Below are 22,290 nucleotides of genomic sequence, written 5' to 3'. Positions count from 1 at the left end.
GGCAGAGAAGAGCCCCCTTGGCACAAACACAAGAAAATCCACAAAACACCTTCTGCCAGTCTCAAAACAATCGCTTGCTCTAATCTTTTCTCCGAAATCACCAATAAGCGAGTATCAAATATGGGACGTTATTTGTGCTGATTGTGTTCAAAGCCTCATGCTTATGTGTCCTCTTGCTTCTCAATCCTTCCTCCCTTAGCACTCCTGATGAAGCACTTTTTGGTGATGATTTTGCTCTGATCCCTGTTTTCCTAAATAGAAATCACAGAGCAGTAGGGTATCCATACACTTTTTTCCCAGCGCAACAAGGCTGGCCCTGGGTCAGGTGCAGTGGGTGAAGGGAGGCTCCTGAAGACCAGGAGTCTGTGGGCTCAGTAAGGAGAAGGGCTGGAGAAAAATGAGCTGCCGTCCCATGGGTGGTTCCACGCCTGCCCCTCCTTCACCCACCTGCTCTGTCTGGCTCCAGCCTGCTCACTAAGAATGCCACGAACACCACGATGTCCACTAACGATTCACCTGGCTGGTCCACATGTGCTGTCTCTTTTCAAGCTGGCCAAGTGTGTGTGGGCATGTCTATCTATGCACAATGTCCAAGAGAGGAGATTATTCGTGTTGATTTATTTATTTATTGACTTATTATTTATTTATTCATTCATTTATGTGGTGAAAGTTGTTTATCATATGGGATTGTGCTTTGTCAGAATTCCCTTTCTTCCCAGAGAAGGCTTTTGAATAATTCAAGAATCGGGATCCTCGCCTGGATCCCCTTTTGCTTGCAGAGCACAGTTCCCGCTGGCCTTCCCTACGGCAGCAGCATTATCCTCCTTGCCTGCTGACTTCACCCTCCTCCCCCCATCTCCTCCTCCCAGCCGTCGGCTCATCTCCGGAGGTGCTGGTGCTCCCTGGTTTTTCTTGCTGTCCCCGCGGACACCTCCTCCCTACAGGGTGGAGGAGCTTTGCTTGTAGTCCCTCAGAATGACGGAGGCGTAGGTCACGTTGGGAGGGGTGCAGAGCACCGACTCGGACACGGGGGAGCTGGGCACCGAGCTGCCGGAGGCCACCGAGTCGCGGAAAGGCGACGGAGGCGTCAGAGCAGGTGAATCCTCGGGGAGGGGTTTGCCGGCCGCCTGCAGGTCCTCGTCTTCCTCCTCCAGCTCGTCTTCCTCGGTGTTCCCTTCCCGCTCGTACAAGTACTCCTGGAGGAGCTTAAACCTCTCGCTGTCGTCCTCATCCTCGTCTTCTGCCGGCGGGGAGGCGGGCTCCTCCCCGAAGGTGCTCAGCTGCAGCGGGAGCATTTGCAGGTGCTGCGGGGGCGCCGGGGGCGGGTACAGCGAGCGCACCCCGTTCCCCGGACCCCCGGGGACAGCGAGCACCGCGTTGAAATCGGGGATCCCGGTGCTGAAATTGTGGACCACTCCCTGTAGCTGGTCCATCAGGGATTTCTGCGGTGGCGGTGGCTGCTGGAGGGGAGGGGGCAAGCCCTTGGGGATGGCCGGGTCGGCCAGGAAGAGGGGGGTCTCCTCTGTGGTCAGGTGGGGCGGCAGAGGTGGGGTGCTCACCGCGGTTGGCACGCGTCGGTGCACCACCATGGAAGGACTGTTGGGAGGGCTGAAGCCGACCGGCTGGGCATCCTCCTCCTCCACGTTGTAAAGGGTCTTGGTGCTGGTATCGGAAAAGGTCAGGCTCTTGCCAGAGCCCTGGTAACTTTTAGTGAGGGGCTTGATGACGGCTGTTTGGTTGCAGGCCGTCTCATTGGTCTTCACGTGCACAGAGAGGCGGTGCCACATGTGCTGTCCCTTGGGCACCTGTCTTCCACCTGGTTCAGACCATGACACAGACTTGCCATTAGAACTATGAACAAAATAGAGATGGATTTATTTGCAGGTAGATCATGCACACAGGATAAGATACATACAAATTATATGCAATCCCAGCTCAAGGCAATTTGATTCCCCCACCCCCACCCCGCTCCCGCAAGCGACTGTAGGTCTGGCGGCCAAGCCCTCAATCTCCCCTTATTACAGGTCAAAGGCCAAAAGCTGCAGCGACCCCAGGTGGCCTCTGTAGCTGCAGTCAGTGATTCCATTCACCCCAAGACAAGGCAGAACGTTTTGCCCCTGAACAAGTTGTAGGGGAGAAAAGCCGGCCTGTTACGCAAGCAGCTATTTTCATTTAGGTCTGAGATTTCACAAAGTTATTATACACCCACGTACACACGCACACGCCTAAGGTAACAACAAAATTGTCACTCTGTGCAAGCCTTTGAAAGATTCCAAAATTGATGGAGGAACCAAAAAATAAAACTACAGTTACACAGGGACAACAGAATATAACGACCATAGCTCTTGTCGCCCTTTCTTCTCAGTCCCTGGAACAAATCAAAGCTTTTCTCATCGTGTGCAGGTACCAGAGCAGCGTGGTCATACACACGGCAGCTGTACGGAGGAGAAGAAACCAGATGAGGGAAAACCCAGACCCACATTCCCTTTAAGTGTGTCACAAAGGTTGCTTTTCTTTTTGTTTCAATGCATCATCCCCGACACTTACAATGGACCGCAATTCACATAAAGGCCCTGATTCACAGCGGCTGGTTTGGGATTTCCACGCTGGGGATTTTTAACTAGGTAGTGTTAAGGAAGTCCAGCAAAATACAGATGGTTAGACCCTGGGTTAGTCCTTCAGCATAGTTTGTGATGCAAATGAGACGAAACGAAGATTCAGAGAAAGCAGAAGTTACTCAGACAAAAGCCCCTCCATGGCCTTTTCCTCGCTGAGCTTTGGAGAAGAAAAATGTTGGGGTACCAGCAGGACTCCAGCTTTATTGGCTTATATCTTCGTGGGACCATTTTCAAACCAATTAAATAGAAAGGGGAGGAGGAGGGGGAGGAGAAGGAGGAGGAGGGGGAGGAGGAGGGGGAGGAGGGGAGGAGGAGGGGGAGGGGGAGGGGAGGAGGAGGGGGAAGGGGAGGAGGGGGAGGAGAAAGAAGAAGAAGAAAAAGAAGAAGGAGAAGGAGAAGAAGGAGGAGAAGAAGGAGGAGAAGAAGGAGGAGAAGAAGGAGGAGAAGAAGGAGGAGGAGGGAAAGAGATGTATTGTACATGTACTCAAACTCTATTCTGTATGTTGTAATTAATAACTCTGGTCTTGCTTTTGGACTTTTAGCTTCTTTTTTTTTTTTCTGTATAACTCTCAGCAGATGGTGGTGCCTTGCCACAGCATACTATTAATAACAGCGGTGTTAATACTTAAATCAGGAAGTTTATTTTTTCGTGTATGTGTGTGTGTTCAGTTTGCTTTTTCACTGTATCCGTGAAAACAACAGAGAAAGTAGCACAATGTTAACACATTTTTGACATTAAAAGGAATAGGGATAAGGAACAGTGTTTTTCTTAGGTGGATGTGTGAAATAGACTATTTTGTATCATGGTCTTTTGTTTGGGAAAATGTATGAAATGATCAGTAGCTAATATAATGGTTTATTTAATCATTTTGAAAATACAAGAATGAGTACTTCAAAATTATGTGTGTGTCACATTTACAATGACAATAATGTTTTGACATTTTATATATTATTATCTTGAAAAGGGAAGTGAGCCACTAAGTGCAGAATGTTAAAGAAATTCTGATACCTATTACAGAAAATTCTGGATAAAGAAGTCCCAAAATAGGTACAGTAGCTAAAATTTTGATCTCATTATTTGGGAAAAGGTAGTTCTTCTATATAGCTTATAATTTATATGCTGTATTTTTAACTGTCTAGGAAAAATCCTATCTCCAAAATACGATATGAAAATTAATATTTCTCTTAAATATATGCTTACTATATTCCTTGAGAATGTAGAAGTCCTTGTAAATGCAAAATTACAGACTTTTCAGCTTCCACACTCATATTAGAATACCTGACTTTCTTCCGAGTTGAGTCAACTCAAAAACAGATGATTAATGTTCCCAGTATGAACAGTCAACCAGCCAGCAGGCAGGACCATAATCCACAGTTCCTCTTCTGAGTTTGAAACCCTAGGTAAATTCCAGCTTCCTTCTTTCCCAATTTCCTCCACTCCCTACTCTACTCACACCATTTTTCTCTTGGTGCAATCATTATGACCCTTCCAGAAAGTATAAAACCACTGATTTGCCTCTTGCCTTGCCTTTTAACTATGCTTTAGTATACCATCCAACCTCAATCATTTGCATCCCTTTTAATTGCAATGGAAACACTTTTTCCTTCTCCTAATGCCTGCCTCTCAATGCTTTTTTTTTTTATTAAATTTTTTTTAACGTTTATTTATTTTTGAGACAGAGAGAGACAGAGCATGAACGGGGGAGGGTCAGAGAGAGAGAGGGAGACACAGAATCCGAAGCAGGCTCCGGGCTCTGAGCTGTCAGCACAGAGCCCGACACGGGGCTTGAACTCACGAACCGCGAGATCATGACCTGAGCCGAAGTCGGAGGCTTAACCGACTGAGCCACCCAGGCGCCCCTCAATGCTTATTTTTTTTTAGAAATCATTAAACTAGAAGGATGCCTTGTGTCTTCATTTAGTCGTGTGTGTGTGTTTAAGATATAAGTCTCTTGAGAGCTAGTCTACACCTCACTTCACCACCGGGCTTATATTCCTCAACAAAATGTCACTCCAGTCTCCACATATGCTGGCAAAAAGCTATGCCTGTATTTCTGGGACCTACTTCACTCATTCATTCGCTCGCTCACTCACTCACTCACTCAAGCTACCTCACTGCCCAGGATTCTACGTGGGCCTTTTTAAAAATCATGTGCTTCCCTATGTTAATGGTATTATTAATCACCTTGCATATAGATGTAATCATAACTTAGTTCTGTTTTAATCCAATACCTTTCTTATTCTTGTAATGGAAGATTTTCACCCTGGCCGTCAAAATTAGCAGCTTTTCCTTCCCTTCAGAGTCTTGTTCCAGATTTGCAGTAAAGTACTGTTTAATTAGGAAGCCGTTCTAATGTCCCAGGGCATTTATCAGATTAAGAAAATTAGATTCACCTTTTTTTTTTCCCAAGGACAAAATAAATTGCTTCCTGAAAACCAGAGATAGTGAAGGAAATGTATCATCTCATAGAAACTGCAGCGCAGAGTATAAACCTTGGTCCTTCTGAATTAGTTGTTTCTGACGTGTGGTCCATATACAGCTTGAATGGTCCATGAATCTACAAATGCGATAAGCTTTGCTTTTAGACTGAATCAATGTTATGTCTTCACAGATTATGCACTGCTATTTTCAAATGCATGTAAACGCTATTGTGACAAAGTGTGCTGCTAGGTACAAGTGTAGCTAAATTCTGAGAAGTTTTTTGTGTTTTTTGTTCAAGCGGCCACTAAAAAAAATACAACTACTATCATCAATTGGGGGGAGGGCTTAATAAGCATTTTGGTGTGAAAAGGGATTAGCTTACTTGCAAAGGTTCAGAGCCCATGGCCATGATATTGAGAGGAGAAAAATGTATAAAATATGGGGCAGCAAAAAGGCATACGTGCATTATAAAAATGCAATATTACTGTGAAATAAATCTTCCATTTAACCCTAGATAACTTTAATACCTTCTGTTTCGGCCATCAGCGTCTTCCTTCTATTATTTAACTTTTTTCGGTTTCCTGATCTTAGGTAAAGTAACCTAGTCTAGAAACACCCCATAATTGTCACACGGCATGCCCTCTTGCTCTCACTTCAGAAGACAGACATGAGGCCTGAAACAATCGTATATTTGGAGACCGAGTGCAGTAGCATTTGGCTTGAATACCTCAGGTGGCTACATGTCTTTATGAATACTGACGTTATTGGAGGAAACGGCTGTTAGGCCGGCGAGGAACCAGGACTAGAGGGTGAGCTAGACAGGGAGTGTGCAGGGCCAAGGGGGCCTGGGGCTGCACTCCAGCTCTGACAGGCTTGGGGTCTTGCTTTGATCTTTCTTTCATTAGGTGAGTACGACAATCCCCTCCAGTCAGAAAATCCGGGATTTGCAGCACTTGGGAGAGTGGCTGGAAGTGGGTGGTGTAAACAGATGAGTTCATCTTCGGCATTCAGGGTGATCTCGTCTGTTTTATTTGTTTCAGTAAGTACTAGTTACATCTGCCGAGTACACTGCTCTCTGCTCCAGAGAGGTCTAAAATGGGAATCACAGTGGGTGGGTGTTTGAGATCAGGAGGGAAGCATCCTGCACAAGCTGCCTGAGGGGAAGCTTACACAACACCTGTCTCCCTTATGTCCGATTCAAGTCTTGGCCACGAGGCTTAATAGCTTCACAACAGACATAAGGACGGCATCCAGAGAGCCCACAGACAAGGCAAGACCTTCACATAGGAGGGTGGAGACTCACTCCTTGCAACCTGATGAGGTTAGCATTTGCTTTCTCTGAAAATGCAGATGGAAACAGGAAATGCCATTGAGTCCCAGCATGGAGAGAATGGCTTACCAAGCTAAGAAAATAAACCAGAGCTACAGGCTTATGGGCAGTTCTGCTGAGGTCATGCAGCTACAGTTGGGACTCACGCCGGGCCTTTCAAAATGGCTGCTGCTGCCCCAACTGAGACACTCCGGAAGGAATGCCAGAGATGCGCTGGACGAATACCTCACCTCTACCTGCTTCAGCGAGCTGGGACCGGAATGAAGTCTGAGGAGCGATTCTTGTAGAATCGCAGGCATAGGAACTATTTGAAACCGTATGAGTCAGACTCTTGTTTTCTCAGGCGATGCAAAGTTAGTCTTCAGTACAAAGGACTTCCACTGATGCCAGTTACACTTTTGAAAGCTTTCCAGAAAAATCTGGATATTCAGTACACAGTTTCCAGGAGCCTATGTGAACATAATTAAAGTTTCTCACCTTTTGATTCACTACTAGTAAGGTAGAAAATCTCTGAATGTATTATTGGAGACAAATGCTTTTTGACTACATGGGAACTTGGTAGTTTCTGCTGATACCAGTCTTAAATGGCATTGTGAATTTTATCCCTCACCTCGGATTCTAACATCATAAGCTAGTCAGAGAACCACTTGGCCTGCTCAAATTGACAATATCACAAAGTCTAAACATACAGTCCTCCTTTTAAAGTATTTAGGTTAATCACATTCTATATGTTAAAGCTATATGATACAGGATAAAAGATAACACAAAGGAAATCAGTTTGCACTAACAGGCGTGTGCTTTCTTCAATGAATCAATTAAGAAATAGACATCCACAAATAAAATTACCTCATCAAAGTCAATAAAGTATGGAAGCCTCCATGAACTTTGGGCATAAGGTGTACTGTCTTGAGAAAACTGACAAATCTGTTTTGAACCAATGAGTAGAATTCTGATGGTTCCTGAGGTTTTTCTGAGTACATTTTAAATGGCTACTCGTTCAACCTAATCGTGATTAACAGCTGAGGAAAGAAATTCCCATGCTAGATTATGTTCCCTTTGAAGGAACTTCAAGTCAAGCATTATTGTGTCATCTATGCTCCATGCTACCAGACCTGTAATTTCCACAGCAAGTCATGTGATGTTCCTCAGCTCTGACCTGGAGTCCTTGTGGTTTGCTCTGGAAACATAGGGCCCTATGGGGCAGGATGGATATAGGCAGACCATAATGGTCCAGTAGGAAGCTTTATCTGCATCACTAGCCCCTTTGCCTTGATTGTTCAAAGCTGTAGGAACTGAAGGTCACTGTGAGAATATCTTTTTTGCTGTTGTTTGTTGAGAAACAACAAAGGCTAAAAATAGTCTCTTTTCCATCTTTTCTGGATCCTTCATAGTCTCCAGAAAGAAGGCTTGAATAGATCCCATTCTGAGAGTTCTTAACAGCCAACCTATTAGCTTTGCTGATCGTTGCATTTTTTTTTTTTCTGTTTTGTCACCTACCAAGAATGTACCCACTTTCAGCCTCTGCTTTTGCTTTTAGGCACTCACCTTGAAGTCATGAAATGTTAGGTGACTCTCCTCTCTTTCTGGCCCTGCTGTCATGGCAGGACAAGCACATCTACTATTCCCAACAATCCCTTTTGACAGGCAGCCAGCAGCTGTCATGATCAGGATCTCCTTGCTGTGCCCTCGGTCAGACTCAACTCACGCTGCAAGAAATGCTCAATGCCTTTTGACCTGGGAAAATTGCAGAGGTTGCATCCAAGCAGACGAGAGTGGCTCTGATCTAGATGTGCAGCGGCCCCCTGACTACCACCTGAAACGTCCTGGCAGGGCTACCATATTTTTCCCTCTAAGAGTCAGTATGATTCGACTGAGACCGCACTCTTTCTATTTGGGCTTTTGAAGGGAATATCAGAACACAGACTTCCCAATGCACTCCACTGAGTGAAGAAAAGAGACTCCATGGCCTCATATACTGTCCTCCACAGCCAGGTTCAGTAGCAAACATTTGAACCAATTGGGCTCTTCTCATCTGAAGAGCTATTCAGGCCACAGACACCTCATCAGTGGGCTCCCTCCTGCTGCAGGAATGTGTACCTTTGACTCTCCCAGGAGTTTGAAGGGCTGTAAAGGAACAGCTGAAAATGACCACAGACTCCGTGCACAATGAATTGAACATGGTCTATGTTCTTTTGTTAACTTAAAGAGACACTGTCAAGATCTAAAGGTCAAAAATTGGACCAAACATGCACCATTTTTATCAGATGGGGCAAAATCTGATAAAAACACTCAGAATCCTGGGGAAATAACCACATTTCCTTTTTATAAAACTCTCTTTTCATGGGATTCACAAAACTTTTGTTTTGTGCTCCCCAGGGTGCGGGAGGCTCACAGCAGAGGCTCATGTTGGCGTCCAACCCCTCAAACTGACATTATGGAACTCTCCATAAGTTCAAGTTATGGCTTGTACTTTAATGCAGACAGGATCATTTCAAACATTTGTGCAACAGCAAAAAGGCAAAAGAAAAAAAAAAAAGAAAAGAAAAAAAAAGCAAAGAAAGAGCTCTGTTTGCCAAGGAAAAGCTGACAAATTTAAGAAGGGGGGAAATTCACTTTCGAGCTTGTGAGTGGGAGTCACAAACAAAAGCGAATCTCCAGTGTTGGAAAAAGTGTTGCGTCTTGCTTTGAAACTTAAAAAAGCAAAAAGACTAACAACTTGACAGTGTCCCTTTAAGAACGATGGACAAATTAAGGCGGTCGTGCAAACCATGGCACGTAAATGGTTCCTCATTCTTGATGGCATGCACCACATCTGTTTCCATGTTAGAAAGTGGCAAAACCCAGGAGAGAGAAAGCAAGGGGCCAACCACTCTATTTTCCACGCAGCTTCTCTTACACATTCACTGCAGTGTGGGGGTTTTCAAAGCTGCTCATGTGCCGACGGACACTGGCTGGTGGGCGGGAATTCTGGCTGCCTCTTCCTGAAGATTGAAAAGAAAAAGACACCCAGTGAGTGAGTGCTTACACACGTGTACAGATACAGCGATGACGCCACTCAGGTGGTGCCTGGGCCTGGGCCTAGCCTGTCTCCTGAGCCTTTCTCCACGTCATCCCCACCCCCGTGTCCTGTGTCTGCCTCGCCCTGCCTGGCTGCTTCTCACTGCCACGCTCGTTTCCGAAAGCCACGTCAGTGGAGTGCATTCTTTCTTTTCCCTTAGGAGACCATCTCTTTCCAAGTGGCGGATGCTTTTGCTGCTGTGTGTATGTCTGTCCAGAATCAACCCTTTTCCTCCACTCTTCACGTCCCCCTTTCTTCCTGGCGGCAGTGGGCTCCACCTCCACTCACACTGTTACAGGCAGAATCTTCCTGCCGACCATTCTTCTTTAAGGCCGTTCACGGATTAATGTCTTACGTCGCGAATTTTAGTTGCATTGCTAATTTTCCTTATTATTTTATCACAAAGGCATAATTGTCACTTCCTATAAAATCACATTTATCTCTTGGCCACAAGACAGAGTATGTCTGATGGTGGAGAGAGGGGGAATGGCAAGAGATTGGAGGCATCTGCCACATGGGGGAGAATGCGGTCTCATTCCTTGGTTAGATGTCTCCTTACACAGCACATAGGATGACCTGAGAAGGGGAGAAGAGCACTGACTGGTCATGACAAGGTTAATGGAGCGACCGTGGGCAGCTGGCCTTTCCATCTTTTGTTAGGGTGAAGAGACGTGGGCTTTCCCATGAGTTAAGTAGCACTCAGTGGGATAAAGCCATCTTGTTATCACTCCACATAAGACGGCTGCCAATCAGAGAAAAGAATTTCGGGGAACAAGATGATAAAGCAGCAGGTGCTGTGGGCGCTATGGATGTGGTTGGTTGAATTGGGGGGAATGTTGATATTAAGGAACTCTCGGTGATGAAGTCCCTTATAGCGGTCCCTAAAAACTCACAACAATTCCCTGTGTATCAGCATTAGGCCACCTACCCCAAGATCCTGGTGACAGTTTTCCAGTGTTAATCAGAAGAGGGCCACAACGGCTGCAGGCAAGTCAAAGACTTTTGCTACGTTCCCTGTCTCTTTTTTTCCCATTAAAGCAGACAGGAGGGGAAACACAAGAGGAAGGAGACAGAGATATTGTAGGAACAGATCACATCCCTCCTCATTCCACATTTTTCAGGCAGAGGCCTGATACGTGCTAGGAAGGAGAGATGTGAGTTTGAAATTTGGAAAAGAGTATTCTGGAATAGCTTTTTAATACCTGAAATCAAGGAATCTGATATGAATATCGAAGGTGGGAAACAAAGTTTTCCATAGCACAGTTGAAGATAAAAGAGAAAAATTAAAATTAATCAATATCTGTATTTCTGCCAAGTTTGGGCCATTCAATAAAATAGTACATGATCTGCCCAGAACAATTTGAAATCCTCACCCAGAGATAAAAACTCAAAACACCTTCATGTAACTTTGTTACTACTGCAATAGTCCATTTATTTAAAACAAACAAAGAGATAATGTTTGCCATTAAACTTGTCAAAGTAACATGTCCTTGACATTTAATATGCCCACCTGAAATCACAAAAAGTCATGAAAACATCAGCAACTAGGTGACCAGGGATAAAAGTATGATGTATGGGTGTATAAGTGAAATTATCAGTAAGAAAAGATTATTTAACCTACAAAATAATAAAACAACTTCATTTCTCATGAAGGAAGGCAGAAAATACATTCAAAGGATTCCCTTGCTAAACTGCCTGCATCCCTTGAATCCCGAGTTAATGCTACTGTAGATAATGTCTACATGTGGCCCGGTCCAGTGGGCTGGCTTCAGGGTCCTGTGTCTAATACGGATGCACAGTGGGTCCCTCATCAGAAGGGCCCTGCACTTGGGATTTCGTGGTTTATGGTCATCATTTTGAGATCTGTAATCATTTAATCATTTGATTTGTGTTTTGTAAGTGTTGTGTGCTGGAGAGATGGAGTGCTCTCCAGGGGCTTAGAGCCTCAGCTTACCCGTGGTCCTGCCTCCCTGACTTCCCTGGTGCTCCCTGGGACCCTCCGAGCTCTCCGAGCTCTCCACTATCTGGCCCTGCCCAGGGATCGGCCGCTGCCACTCTCTACCACTGGCAGGGGCCTCTGGACACAGTGCAGGAAGATCAGGTCAGGGTCGGGTGCATCTCCAGGCCATCCCCTCCTGGACTAGCAGGGCCACTGTGCACTTAACAGGCAACAGCGTAGGGGTGAGCCTCTCACCCCTCCTCCACCCTTTTAGTCCATGTGCTGTTTTTTTTAATATCCTTCGAGATCACCAGTCTACCAAGGGCTAGGGCAGGAGGGAGAGAAGGGGAGAGGCTTGGTTCAATTTCCCTGTGGTGTCTTTCCAGTGACCAGTGGGAGGGGAACCTAGCAGCCTGAGGGCTGCACCTGTATGGGGTCACGCAGTGGAGGCTGGGGGGCCTGGAAAAGTCTGCACTTGCCCCTAGGTATCACCCCCGCTGCGCCGCATTAAATGGCAAATGAAAAACACAAGGACACGTTGAGAGAGAGACCAGAGGAGAAAAGAAAAGGCTTTATATTGTAGTCTCTAACATTTCCTCTGGTTTTCAACCAGGGGCCTCATGCTTCCTTTCTGCACTGGGCTGTGCAAATGATGTAGCTGGTCTTGTCTGCTGGGTCTATGTATGCTGTTAAAAAAACCACAGGGAAACACCTTGACGGCTCAGAGACTTGACACGGTGACATTAGCAGAGGTGCACAGAGTATGGCCTGCCCAGACAGATAGCACTTGTGTCCCCTGGGGATGGGGTGGGAGCTCTCTGGCCTCTGTCACTGACTTGGAATTACCGCTGCACTCAGTGGACAGTTCTGGGTTCCTTCATGGGTTGCAGCCATACTGACAGCCAAACTCCACATGGTCACTCCCAGGAATCCCAAAGCCACCTTAATTAACTATTGATTGAAATAGTTAAACAATTATAGCATTTCCTTCCTGGTGTCATTTTTCAGTCTCTGACTCACCTTGTGGTTGAAGTGAAATATAAATGACCTATGCCTACAGACCTTACATTTTATGAAATGTTGATTAAAGGTTACAGGCCAAAGCCTTGAAAACTCCATTGCCAGAGTGTCCATTTTATCAACTGTGTAAAAACTGAAAGGAGCTTGACTTCAGGGTATTTTTAGCAACTGTAAAACCACGTATTCAACCAACCACAGATTCGGCAAGCCAGAGTAAAAGCTTGGAGGGAAAATGCAGCATATGGAGACTTGTCAAATATAAGTTCCAAATCTGTGCTTGAATCTTTTGGCAGAAACTGTGGATTTAAAGAAACCCCAGAAATTTAGTAAGGAAGATTCATATCCAATTTCTTCTGAAAGTGCAAAGTCTTTCTTTTCTTTTTCTTTTTCCCCTTCCTCCTTTCCTTTTCCTTCCTTCCTACCTTCCTTCCTTCTTTCTTTCCTTCCTTCCTTCCTTCTGTCCTTCCTTCTGTCCTTCTTTCCTTCCTTCCTTCTTTCCTTCTTTTCTCTTCCTTCTTTCTTTCCTTCCTTCCTTCCTTCTTTCCTTCTTTTCTCTTCCTTCCTTCCTTCCTTCCTTCCTTCCTTCCTTCCTTCCTTCTTTTCCCTTCCTTCCTTCCTTCCTTCCTTCCTTCCTTCCTTCCTTCTTTCCTTCTTTCTTTCCTTCTTTTTCCTTCCTTCCTTCCTTCCTTCCTTCCTTCCTTCTTTTCTCTTCCTTCCTTCTTTCCTTCTTTTCTCTTCCTTCCTTCTTTCCTTCCTTCCTTCTTTTCTGTTCCTTCCTTCCTTCCTTCCTTCCTTCCTTCCTTCCTTCTTTTCTGTTCCTTCCTCCTTGCTATACAGTCACCGCTTGTTATAGTTTCTCCCACCTATTCCCATTGTCCAAAACTTCCTTTATATAAGAAGCTATCTCTCTTTGAGTGTACTTAGTCCTATATGACTTGTTTTCTTTTCTTTTAGCTTTCTATAATTTATTTATTTTTTATAATTTACATCCAAGTTAGTTAAGCCATTACTCATTTAGCCTATCCTCCCCCCCACAAGCCCTCTAGTAACCCTCTGTTTGTTCTCTATATTTAAGAGTCTCTTATGTTTTGTCCCCCTCCTTGTTTTTATATTATTTTTGCTTCCCTTCCTTTATGTTAATCTGTTTTGTATCTTAAAGTCCTCATATGAGTGAAGTCACACAATATTTGTCTTCTCTGACTGAGTAATTTTGCTTAGCATAATACCCTCTAGTTCCATCCAGGTAGTTGCAAATGGCAAGATTTCATTCTTTTTGATTGCCTAGTAATACTCCATTGTGTGTGTGTGTGTGTGTGTGTGTGTGTGCGCGCACACACACACACACACACACATATATATATATATATATATATATATATATATATGTATACCACATCTTCTTTATCCATTCATCCATCGATGGACATTTGGCTCTTTCCATACTTTGGCTATTGTTGATAGTGCTGCTATAAACATGGGGTGCATGTGTCCCTTCAAAACGGCATACCTGTATCCCTTGGATAAATACCCAGTAATGCAATTGCTGGGTCGTATGGTAGTACTATTTTTAATGTTTTGAGGAACCTCCATCCCGTTTTCCAGAGTGGCTGCCCCAGTTTGCCTTGCCACCAGCAGGGCAAGAGAGTTCCCTTTTCTCCACATTACTCACCAACATCTCCTCTTGCCTGAGTTGTTAATGTGAGCCATTCTGACTGGTGTGAGGTGATATCTCATTGTGGTTTTGATTTGTATTTCCTGGATGATGAGTGATGTTGAGCATTTTTTCATGTCATATGACTTTGTTTTAATGTATCATCTTCTTTATAGTAAGTCACTCATACATCGGTTTGGTTTGTATGCTAGGAATTATTCTTCACGTTAACTTGAAAAGTTGTCACAAGCAAGTTTCACTCATTGTAGCATAGCAGTATGATGTCTGGAGTAGGACTCCAGAAACCAGGCACTTTCCAACTGTGTATTTGCCCCCATCAGACTCAATTTTTACATCCATAAGGAAGGATTTTGAAAGAATAAATGTGAAAATGCTTCCAATTGGCAAAATGCTATCCCAGCCTAATACATCACTATTGAACCCCCTCCTCTGAAGGATGAGGAACAAAAACACAGACAAAAGACCCAGATGTGTTACATCTGAGTATGTTTAGAGTAGACTAATTCATAGTGTCTCAAACTTTATTTCATTTTACTCATGACTGTTAATCACTTTCCTTATTCAAGAATCTCAGTAACTTCTAGTAGAAAATAAACTGTTTTCTCTAATAAACTGCTACTTTCCAAATTGTGGGAGATGGAGTTTGTGGGGAGCAACATTAGTGACATTGAATGGATATGGCAGGAGCAGGTGAAAGATAGCTACAGAGCAGGTAAGCTATCTGTGTCTGAAGTTCTGTGTCTATGATAGGTTTGGAGGTGAGTCTACTTTTAGCAGAGAAAAAATGGTCTATACAATTCCAGATGGTCAGTTCACCATGGAAATAATGTGGCAGCTGTCCAGAGTAATCATAAAGATGGGCAGCAAACACTCAAGGCCATTTTAGCAGAGTATGGTCTCTCTTTTTTTTGTTGTTGTTTTTATAGATAAATATGGGATAATTTGTGCCTCTGCTTCCCAAAGCCAAATGCATTTTTCTATTATCTGAATTTAAATATTTATTTCTCAACATTCGTTCATCAGAGTGCAGAGTGGAGCTCTGACTGTATATGTAGGCCATCTGTAAGTGGCAATTTGTTCTACTCTCCATTTTAGTACATGCATATCTAACATAGTACATTAATATTCTTTATATAAACACACAATGCAGTTTTTCCATAGAGGTGTAAAATACTGCTCTCTTTAAACGCTCTTAATTATAAACATTTCCAAGCTAATAAGAGTCTGTAGAGAATGTTCTAATAAAATTCAATTTAATTGCCATTATAAATTTGTCAAATATGAACATTTTTGTCTTATTATAGTTTTCTTTCTTTTGAAAACATAAAGGAAATATGTGAAGCCCCCTGTATATTATTCAATATTAATCCTATCCTTTTGGGGGGAAAATTTGGTATGGATCATCACTTGGAATTTTTTAATGCTTTTACAACATATATATTCATATGTGTCAGTAAATAATATATGGTAGTGTTTAGCATGTTATTAGATTTTATATACATAACATCATACTCTATTTCCATTCAGCAATTTTCCCGTTTTGTCCATTTGGTATTACATTAATAGATAAAGCTCTAGTTTATTCACTTAAACTAAACTGAATACATACCACATTACCTAAAACATAATCAATTCTCCTATCGGTGGCCATTTAAGTTGTTTCCTACATTTTGCCACTTTAAGCAATGCTGCAGTAAACATTCTTGATTATGTCTCCTTGCACACCTAAGTGGGAGAGTTCTTCTATGGTGTGAACCTAGAAATAAAATTGGTGGATTGTTGTGAGTGCACATTCATTTTCTTATATATGACCAAATTGCGCTGTAAAGCACTTGCACAATTTACACTAATATGTAAGAGTTTGTATATTCTTTCCAATTGCATCTGTTTTTCAGACATCCTCAAAATTGACTTTTTACTCTGAAAAATTTTAAAAATATAGAAACATGGAGAAAACACTAAAATGAACCACTATTTCCCTAATACCCAGCTTCACTAATAATCAATGTATTTGTGAATCTTCTTTCACCTATACGAGCCAGTTATTAATTTTAAAGTAAAGCTAAGTTGGAGCACCTGGGTAGCTCAGCTGGTTAAGCATCCAACTTTTGATTTCAGCTCAGGTCATGATCTCACTGTTCATGGGTTTGTGCCCTACATCAGGCTCTGTGCTGACAGTGTGGAGCCTGCTTGGGATTCTCTCTCTCCTTCTCTCTCTCTGCCCCTGTGCTGCTTGTGCTCTCTATCAAAATAAATAAATACACTTTAAAAATAAATAAATAAATAAATAAATAAAGCCAAATCATTATGTCTTTTATCCTTAATCAATTCAGTACATAGGCCTATAATACAGGTGCACATTTTTATAATAAAAGAAACAATAATATTATCACATCTAAAACACATTAATAGTAATTCTTTAATATTTGATATTAAATGTTTAATATTATAGGATTTGGATTTCCCTGATTGTCTCATATATTTTTATTTTATTTTTGATTTTAAATCAACATCCAAACAAGATCTGCAAATTGCATTTTGTTGATGAGTCTCTTAAGTCTTTTTTAGTCTGTAGGTGTTCCCCTCTCCCTTTTCCTTGCTATTTATTTGTTGAAGAAAGACTGATTGTTTCCCAGATCATGGGTTTTACTTATTGAGTCCCTATAGTGTCATTCAACATATTTTTCTGTGACCTATTATTGCTTATGAATTGATAGTTAGATCTAAGAGCTTGATCAGATTCATGGTTGCTTATGCAGGGAATATAATTCATAGGAGGTAGTGTCTACTTTCTATTATACCAGATCAAAAAGCACATAGATCAGGTTGTCTATTAATCATGTTAAGATTGATCAGTGCATTTAGGTGTAGTCACTCTAAAGCATACATTACAAAACTTCCCATCAGCCTTTCATCCAATGGTTTTAGCAGTCATTGATGATCATTACGAAGATCAATTATTTTATTACAAAACTGCAAAATGGTAATCTAATTCTACATTCTTTCTGTATTTGTCAACTAGATTTCTTTTCTAAAGTAGAACCTCTCCTCATCAGCTATTCAGTTCCTCTGATGTAGAGTTCAAACAGAAAACACAAGCCAAATGGTGATTCTTTTTTCTTTACCAGTGTTCAGAGTAATGATTTCGTTTTCTAGCATCCTCCAACAGTGATCAGTATATCACCTGTGAGTCTGTTTCTATTGTCTAACTGTTTCCCTTGATTTTTTGGTTATATTAATTCTTCCATGCCTAAACACATAAGACACATATGAATGTACACACACACACACACACACACACAAAATAAGGTTCTCTAGAGGCTGTAAATTGTAGATGGTATTATCTGTGCTAAGAGTTGTTTTACTACTTTATCTGTTAAGTAGAGGCGGACATATCATCTTAATCTAATCCAGACTGCGCTGAGTCAAAGTTAGTTTATAATTGGGTTAGGAATTGGTCTACAGTAAGGAAAATCCCTTCAGGACTTTTTTTTTTTTAAGTTTTATTTATTTATTTTGGAGAGAGAGAGCGAGGGATGGGTATAGAGAGAGGGAGACAGAGAATCCCAAGCAGGTTCTGTGCTGTTAGCACAGAGCTCGATGTAGGGCTCAAATTCACAAACAGTGAGATCATGGCCTGAGCCAAAATCAAGATTTGGATGGTTAACCAACTGAGCTACCTCTTCAGGATTTTTAATAGAATATCTTGTGCACTAGTACACTCAGCATTAAGAGGCTATGGGAGATTCTGGTCAGCTTCTCAAAGATTTTCAATTTAGATTTTTGGCTTTCTGACCCACACATCTTCAGCATTAGGCAAATGTTTTGATGTGGAACCTTGACCACATGATTGAGTGCCTCTCCAGTTTTGTCAGTCTGGCCTCACATGGTTGCTAGGGTGTTTTCTCATTCTTTCCACAGGAAGGTCTGTCTTCTCAGAATTGGAAGCCCTCAGAAAAATAACTCCATATATCAGAAGTGTGTAGCTTATCTTTTAACATTTCTGATCCACTCAACTGCAGACAATTGCAAATGTTTTGCAGACAATTGCAAATGTTTTGGGAGAGAAGCTAGAATGTGTGGAAGCCTCTCTGCTTTGCATTTTATCACTTCAGCTTCAAGGCCACAGCATCTCTTCTGCTTTCTTTGCTCCCTCCATTGACTCTGCTTGGGTCATACCTGGATACTAAGCCTAGTCCATGCCTGGCCACTAAGCCCCCAGCCAGGGTCTGGAGTTGGCGGATGCTCCCCCAGGCAAAGCAGCTGCAGACCATTGGTCCACTTCTCACTTCTTCTATCTCTGATATTCTAGTCTTGCCCTCCTTATCACTTCAGTAACTCCCTGATACTGTAAGAAGTTTTAGTCTTTCATATATGTTCCTTGAACCTTCCTACTCTTCGCAAAATTTAGCACATAGCTCCTTCAGCATTCTAAGATGTTTATCAAGTTCTTGACCACATCACAATGTATATTATATCTTTGCATTTCTCTTGTGATCCTTTTCACTTTTCGTTATATAACTAATTGATGCTAATTCTTATCGCCTACATTGGAAAGCCATAGTTTCTGAAGGGCAGGATCCATGCCAGATTTACCAATGTGTGCCAGTTATCCCCCATTTATCCTGCCCCAACTTTCGGAAATAAAAGGAAACCATATAATTTCTCATGCAAAGGATGAATAATTGCTTTTAAGGATGAAGGGAGTGCTTTGAAAGTCATGTCATGACAAAATGAATAAATTGGAACTTTTGGAGGACATAAAAAGACATGTGGTCACCTATTTACAGTAAATTAATAAATGATTGAAAAAAATCAAAACAGAACGGAGAAATATTTCTAATAGAAAATAAGTCAAAAATACTTCTGAGCTTCTCCATCACTTTGGTAGTTTTAGGAATATCAAAAACAATTATTGTATCTATAACTAATACCAAATCCTAATATTAAATATTGAATGTCATAAAATCTCCAGTGAAAATTAAGTTTACAAATAATTAGTAAAAATAATGTGTATATGTATTTGTGTGTTTCTGTAAAAATTAGAATATACCAAAAAAAAAAAAAAGGTAATGGTGGTTTTTCTCCATATATTGCTAGAATTTAGATAATTTTTACCAGCTATTCTGTGCTTTCCTGTATTTTAAAAATTTCCTACAATAAATATTTATCACTTTTTTAGTATATGAAAAATAAACAATAACTATTATTCCAAAAATAAATTTATCATAACATATAGTTCATGAGCAAAATTCCTTCTCTTCTTGGCTTTACCCCAATAAACCAAGGCATTGAATAGAATCTGTGAATGTGTTTTCTTTTGCTGAAAAAAAGTAAAAATTCTAAAAACATATATTAAAATATGAACTACTAAGGAAAAATATCAAATAGAAATTATAGAATTTGGATATTCATGCTAATATTTTTCATGCAAACTAGTATAATATGGTAATGCATATTTGAAAGTTGACAAGAGAATAAATCTTAAGAGTTCCTAACTCATAACAAAAGAAATAAAAAAACTTTTGTAACTTTGTATACTGACAGATATTAACTAAACTTACTGTGGTGATCATTTCACAAAATATACAAATATCGAATGATTATATTGTACATCGAAATTAATACAAAGTTATATCTCAATAATACCTTAATGAAAAAAGGGGTATAAATTTTAAAAATTTGAAAATTTCTACTAGATTATGTCAAATTTCTGTCATACTCAGACAGAAGTCAATTTAAGTCTAAATTGACTTAAATTATAGCATTCATAAAGTTTTTGTATGTTTGGTACATTTACATATGTTATTATCTCCAATTTGAGCATGAGTCATGTCTTATGCTTCTTGTTTCTTCAGCATTTGACAAATATCTAATTAAATTACACAAAAATCATGTTTGCCTAACGTGTTATACATGGCATACAAACAGTGATCATGGCAAACTAATGCAGGTGTTTGGAAAACAGAAAATAGCTGATAACTTATCATAAATTATGATTCATTAGTAATCATAATTTCAAATTTATTTTTAATTTTGGTCGATTAAAAATGATGAATCCTTGTTATATATGTGATTTGCTAAAAAGACTAGAAATGTAAATCAACTCTTTTCCTATTCCTTGAAAAAATATAAAATATTGAAAAAAAAAAGAAAAGAAAAAAGAAATAATTACTTTGGTAAAAAGCTTAAAATTGAAGTTGGAATGATAACAAAAAGTCTAGAATTCTGTCAAACTTCTCATATTCTTGGCTATGGCACTAACATCAATATTAGATACGTGTTTCTACTACAGTTTATTTTATGCTATCATTTCTCTTTCAGTAGAGGCATTAATAGCTTCCTGTCACCATCCATCAAACCTGAAAAAGAACTGAATAGTCAATTATCATAGAGTTTCTTTCTTAGTATTCAATGTATAGACACCATGGCCCTAAAAGTAACCATAGTGATATCAGAGCTTACTGAAAAAGGAGAGGAGGAGATACTAAAATTGGTATAAGAGGACATCTGCTTCAGGGTAGGATGTAATACCTTGGACTAAACCAAGTCTCCCACTGAGATCAATTAACAAAAAACTGATACAATATTTTTTAAAAACCATTTAAAGACATTGAATACTGTCATGGCAACCAGAATCCAAGGTACCAATAAGTCAGAAAGAAGAGAACTTCAGAGAGGTAAGCAGATAACCTTCAAGCTATTTTGCCCTTGGAACATTTGATGATTTTTGGTTCATGAGAACAGACTGAAAATCCAGGCAGAGGGTCTTAACTAAGAGGTAGCGAAACAGGAAAAACTTTATAAATGCATAGGGCTATGGACACAAAAATTGATTTCAAGTCTTCCAAGTCAGCAAGGACTTGAGGAGCCAAGATTCTGGAGAGAGGCAAAACAAACAAACAAACACAGAGAAACTGAGAGAGAGAGAGAGAGAGAGAGAGAGAGAGACTAACACTTAGTAGATTCCCTGATGAAAAATGTGCAAATTTCAGACTGCACAAAGCACAGGACACAAAGGTAAGTAGAAAACTGTGGGAAATCAGAATGAAGCTTTTGGAGGTCTCACAGCCCTGAGGAATCAAAATTGAAATTAAAGGCATTTAAAAAATGTTGAACCCGGGGCGCCTGGGTGGCTCAGTCGGTTAAGCGTCCGACTTCGGCTCAGGTCATGATCTCGCGGTTGGTGAGTTTGAGCCCCGCGTCGGGCTCTGTGCTGACAGCTCAGAGCCTGGAGTCTGTTTCAGATTCTGTGTCTCCCTCTCTCTCTGCCCCTCCCCCGTTCATGCTCTGTCTCTCTCTGTCTCAAAAATAAATAAATGTTAAAAAAAATTTAAAAAAAAATGTTAAACCCAAGGAAACAGCGGGGACTCACAGGACCCCTGGATAGCTGTACCCTAGTAACAGGATGCACCAGGTGAAGCCGAATAAACTTTGTAAAACTACAACCCACACTCAAGTCATCTCAGTCCATCACTGGAGGATTTACATGTCAGGAATATGTAGGTAAGTATTGACTGTGCAAAATAATAATAGCAACGTAAAATAAGATTTAACATATGTGCAGAATTAAAATGCACAACAAAAACACAAATTGACACCAAGTAAACGCAATTAAAGTGTTTTAAGATCCTCGCTTTGTTTGGAAAGTGATAAAACTCCGAATTTATTTGAGATTATAAAAGTTGGGAAATACTTTTTATAATCTCTAGAGTAACCATAAAAAGAATAATAAAAGAATGTTAAGCTAACAAATTAATACATGGGAAAATTGAATAGTAAAATGCTATATTAACCCAAAGAAGGCAAGAACGAAGAGAAAAACAATAGGAGAGAAAACATAAATGGAAGTAATCATTCCACTGAGACAAGTAGAAAATAGTTAAAGAGTGGATATAAATATGACTATGTCAGCAATGAGATCAAGTGTAAATGAACTAAATATTCTAATTCAAAGGTAAATATTATCAGACTAACTAAGAAACAAAATCTAAATTTAACTATGAGTCCTTAGGAGAGACACTCTTTAAACATAAGCATGCAAAAAAAGCCGAAAAGCAAAGGATGGAAAAGATATAACATGCAAACACTAACAAAAATAAAAGTTGTTAGCCGCACCAATGTCAGACGAAGTAGACTCCATTTCAACCCAACAATACAGAGGAGAACATATCAGGAAATTCAAGAATGGATTAATATTTAATAATAATTCAGGGGCGCCTGGGTGGCTC

General features: G+C 40.9%; 1 protein-coding gene across 1 annotated transcript in view; it reads right to left on the bottom strand.

The window, feature by feature from the left end:
• Positions 1 to 938: 938 nt before the first annotated feature.
• Positions 939 to 22,290, bottom strand: part of GRM1 (glutamate metabotropic receptor 1) — a 468,268-nt gene continuing 446,916 nt past the window's right edge. The window contains exon 11 of the mRNA XM_042940021.1: positions 939 to 1,851. Coding sequence (XP_042795955.1) covers positions 939 to 1,851 — 913 coding nt within the window. The remainder of the gene's footprint in view (positions 1,852 to 22,290) is intronic.

Source organism: Panthera leo, chromosome B2, assembly GCF_018350215.1.
Source record: "Panthera leo isolate Ple1 chromosome B2, P.leo_Ple1_pat1.1, whole genome shotgun sequence".
NCBI classification, from domain to species: domain Eukaryota; kingdom Metazoa; phylum Chordata; class Mammalia; order Carnivora; family Felidae; genus Panthera; species Panthera leo.
The sequence above is the reverse complement of the archived record's forward strand: the minus strand, read 5'-3'. Positions and strand labels throughout refer to the sequence as shown.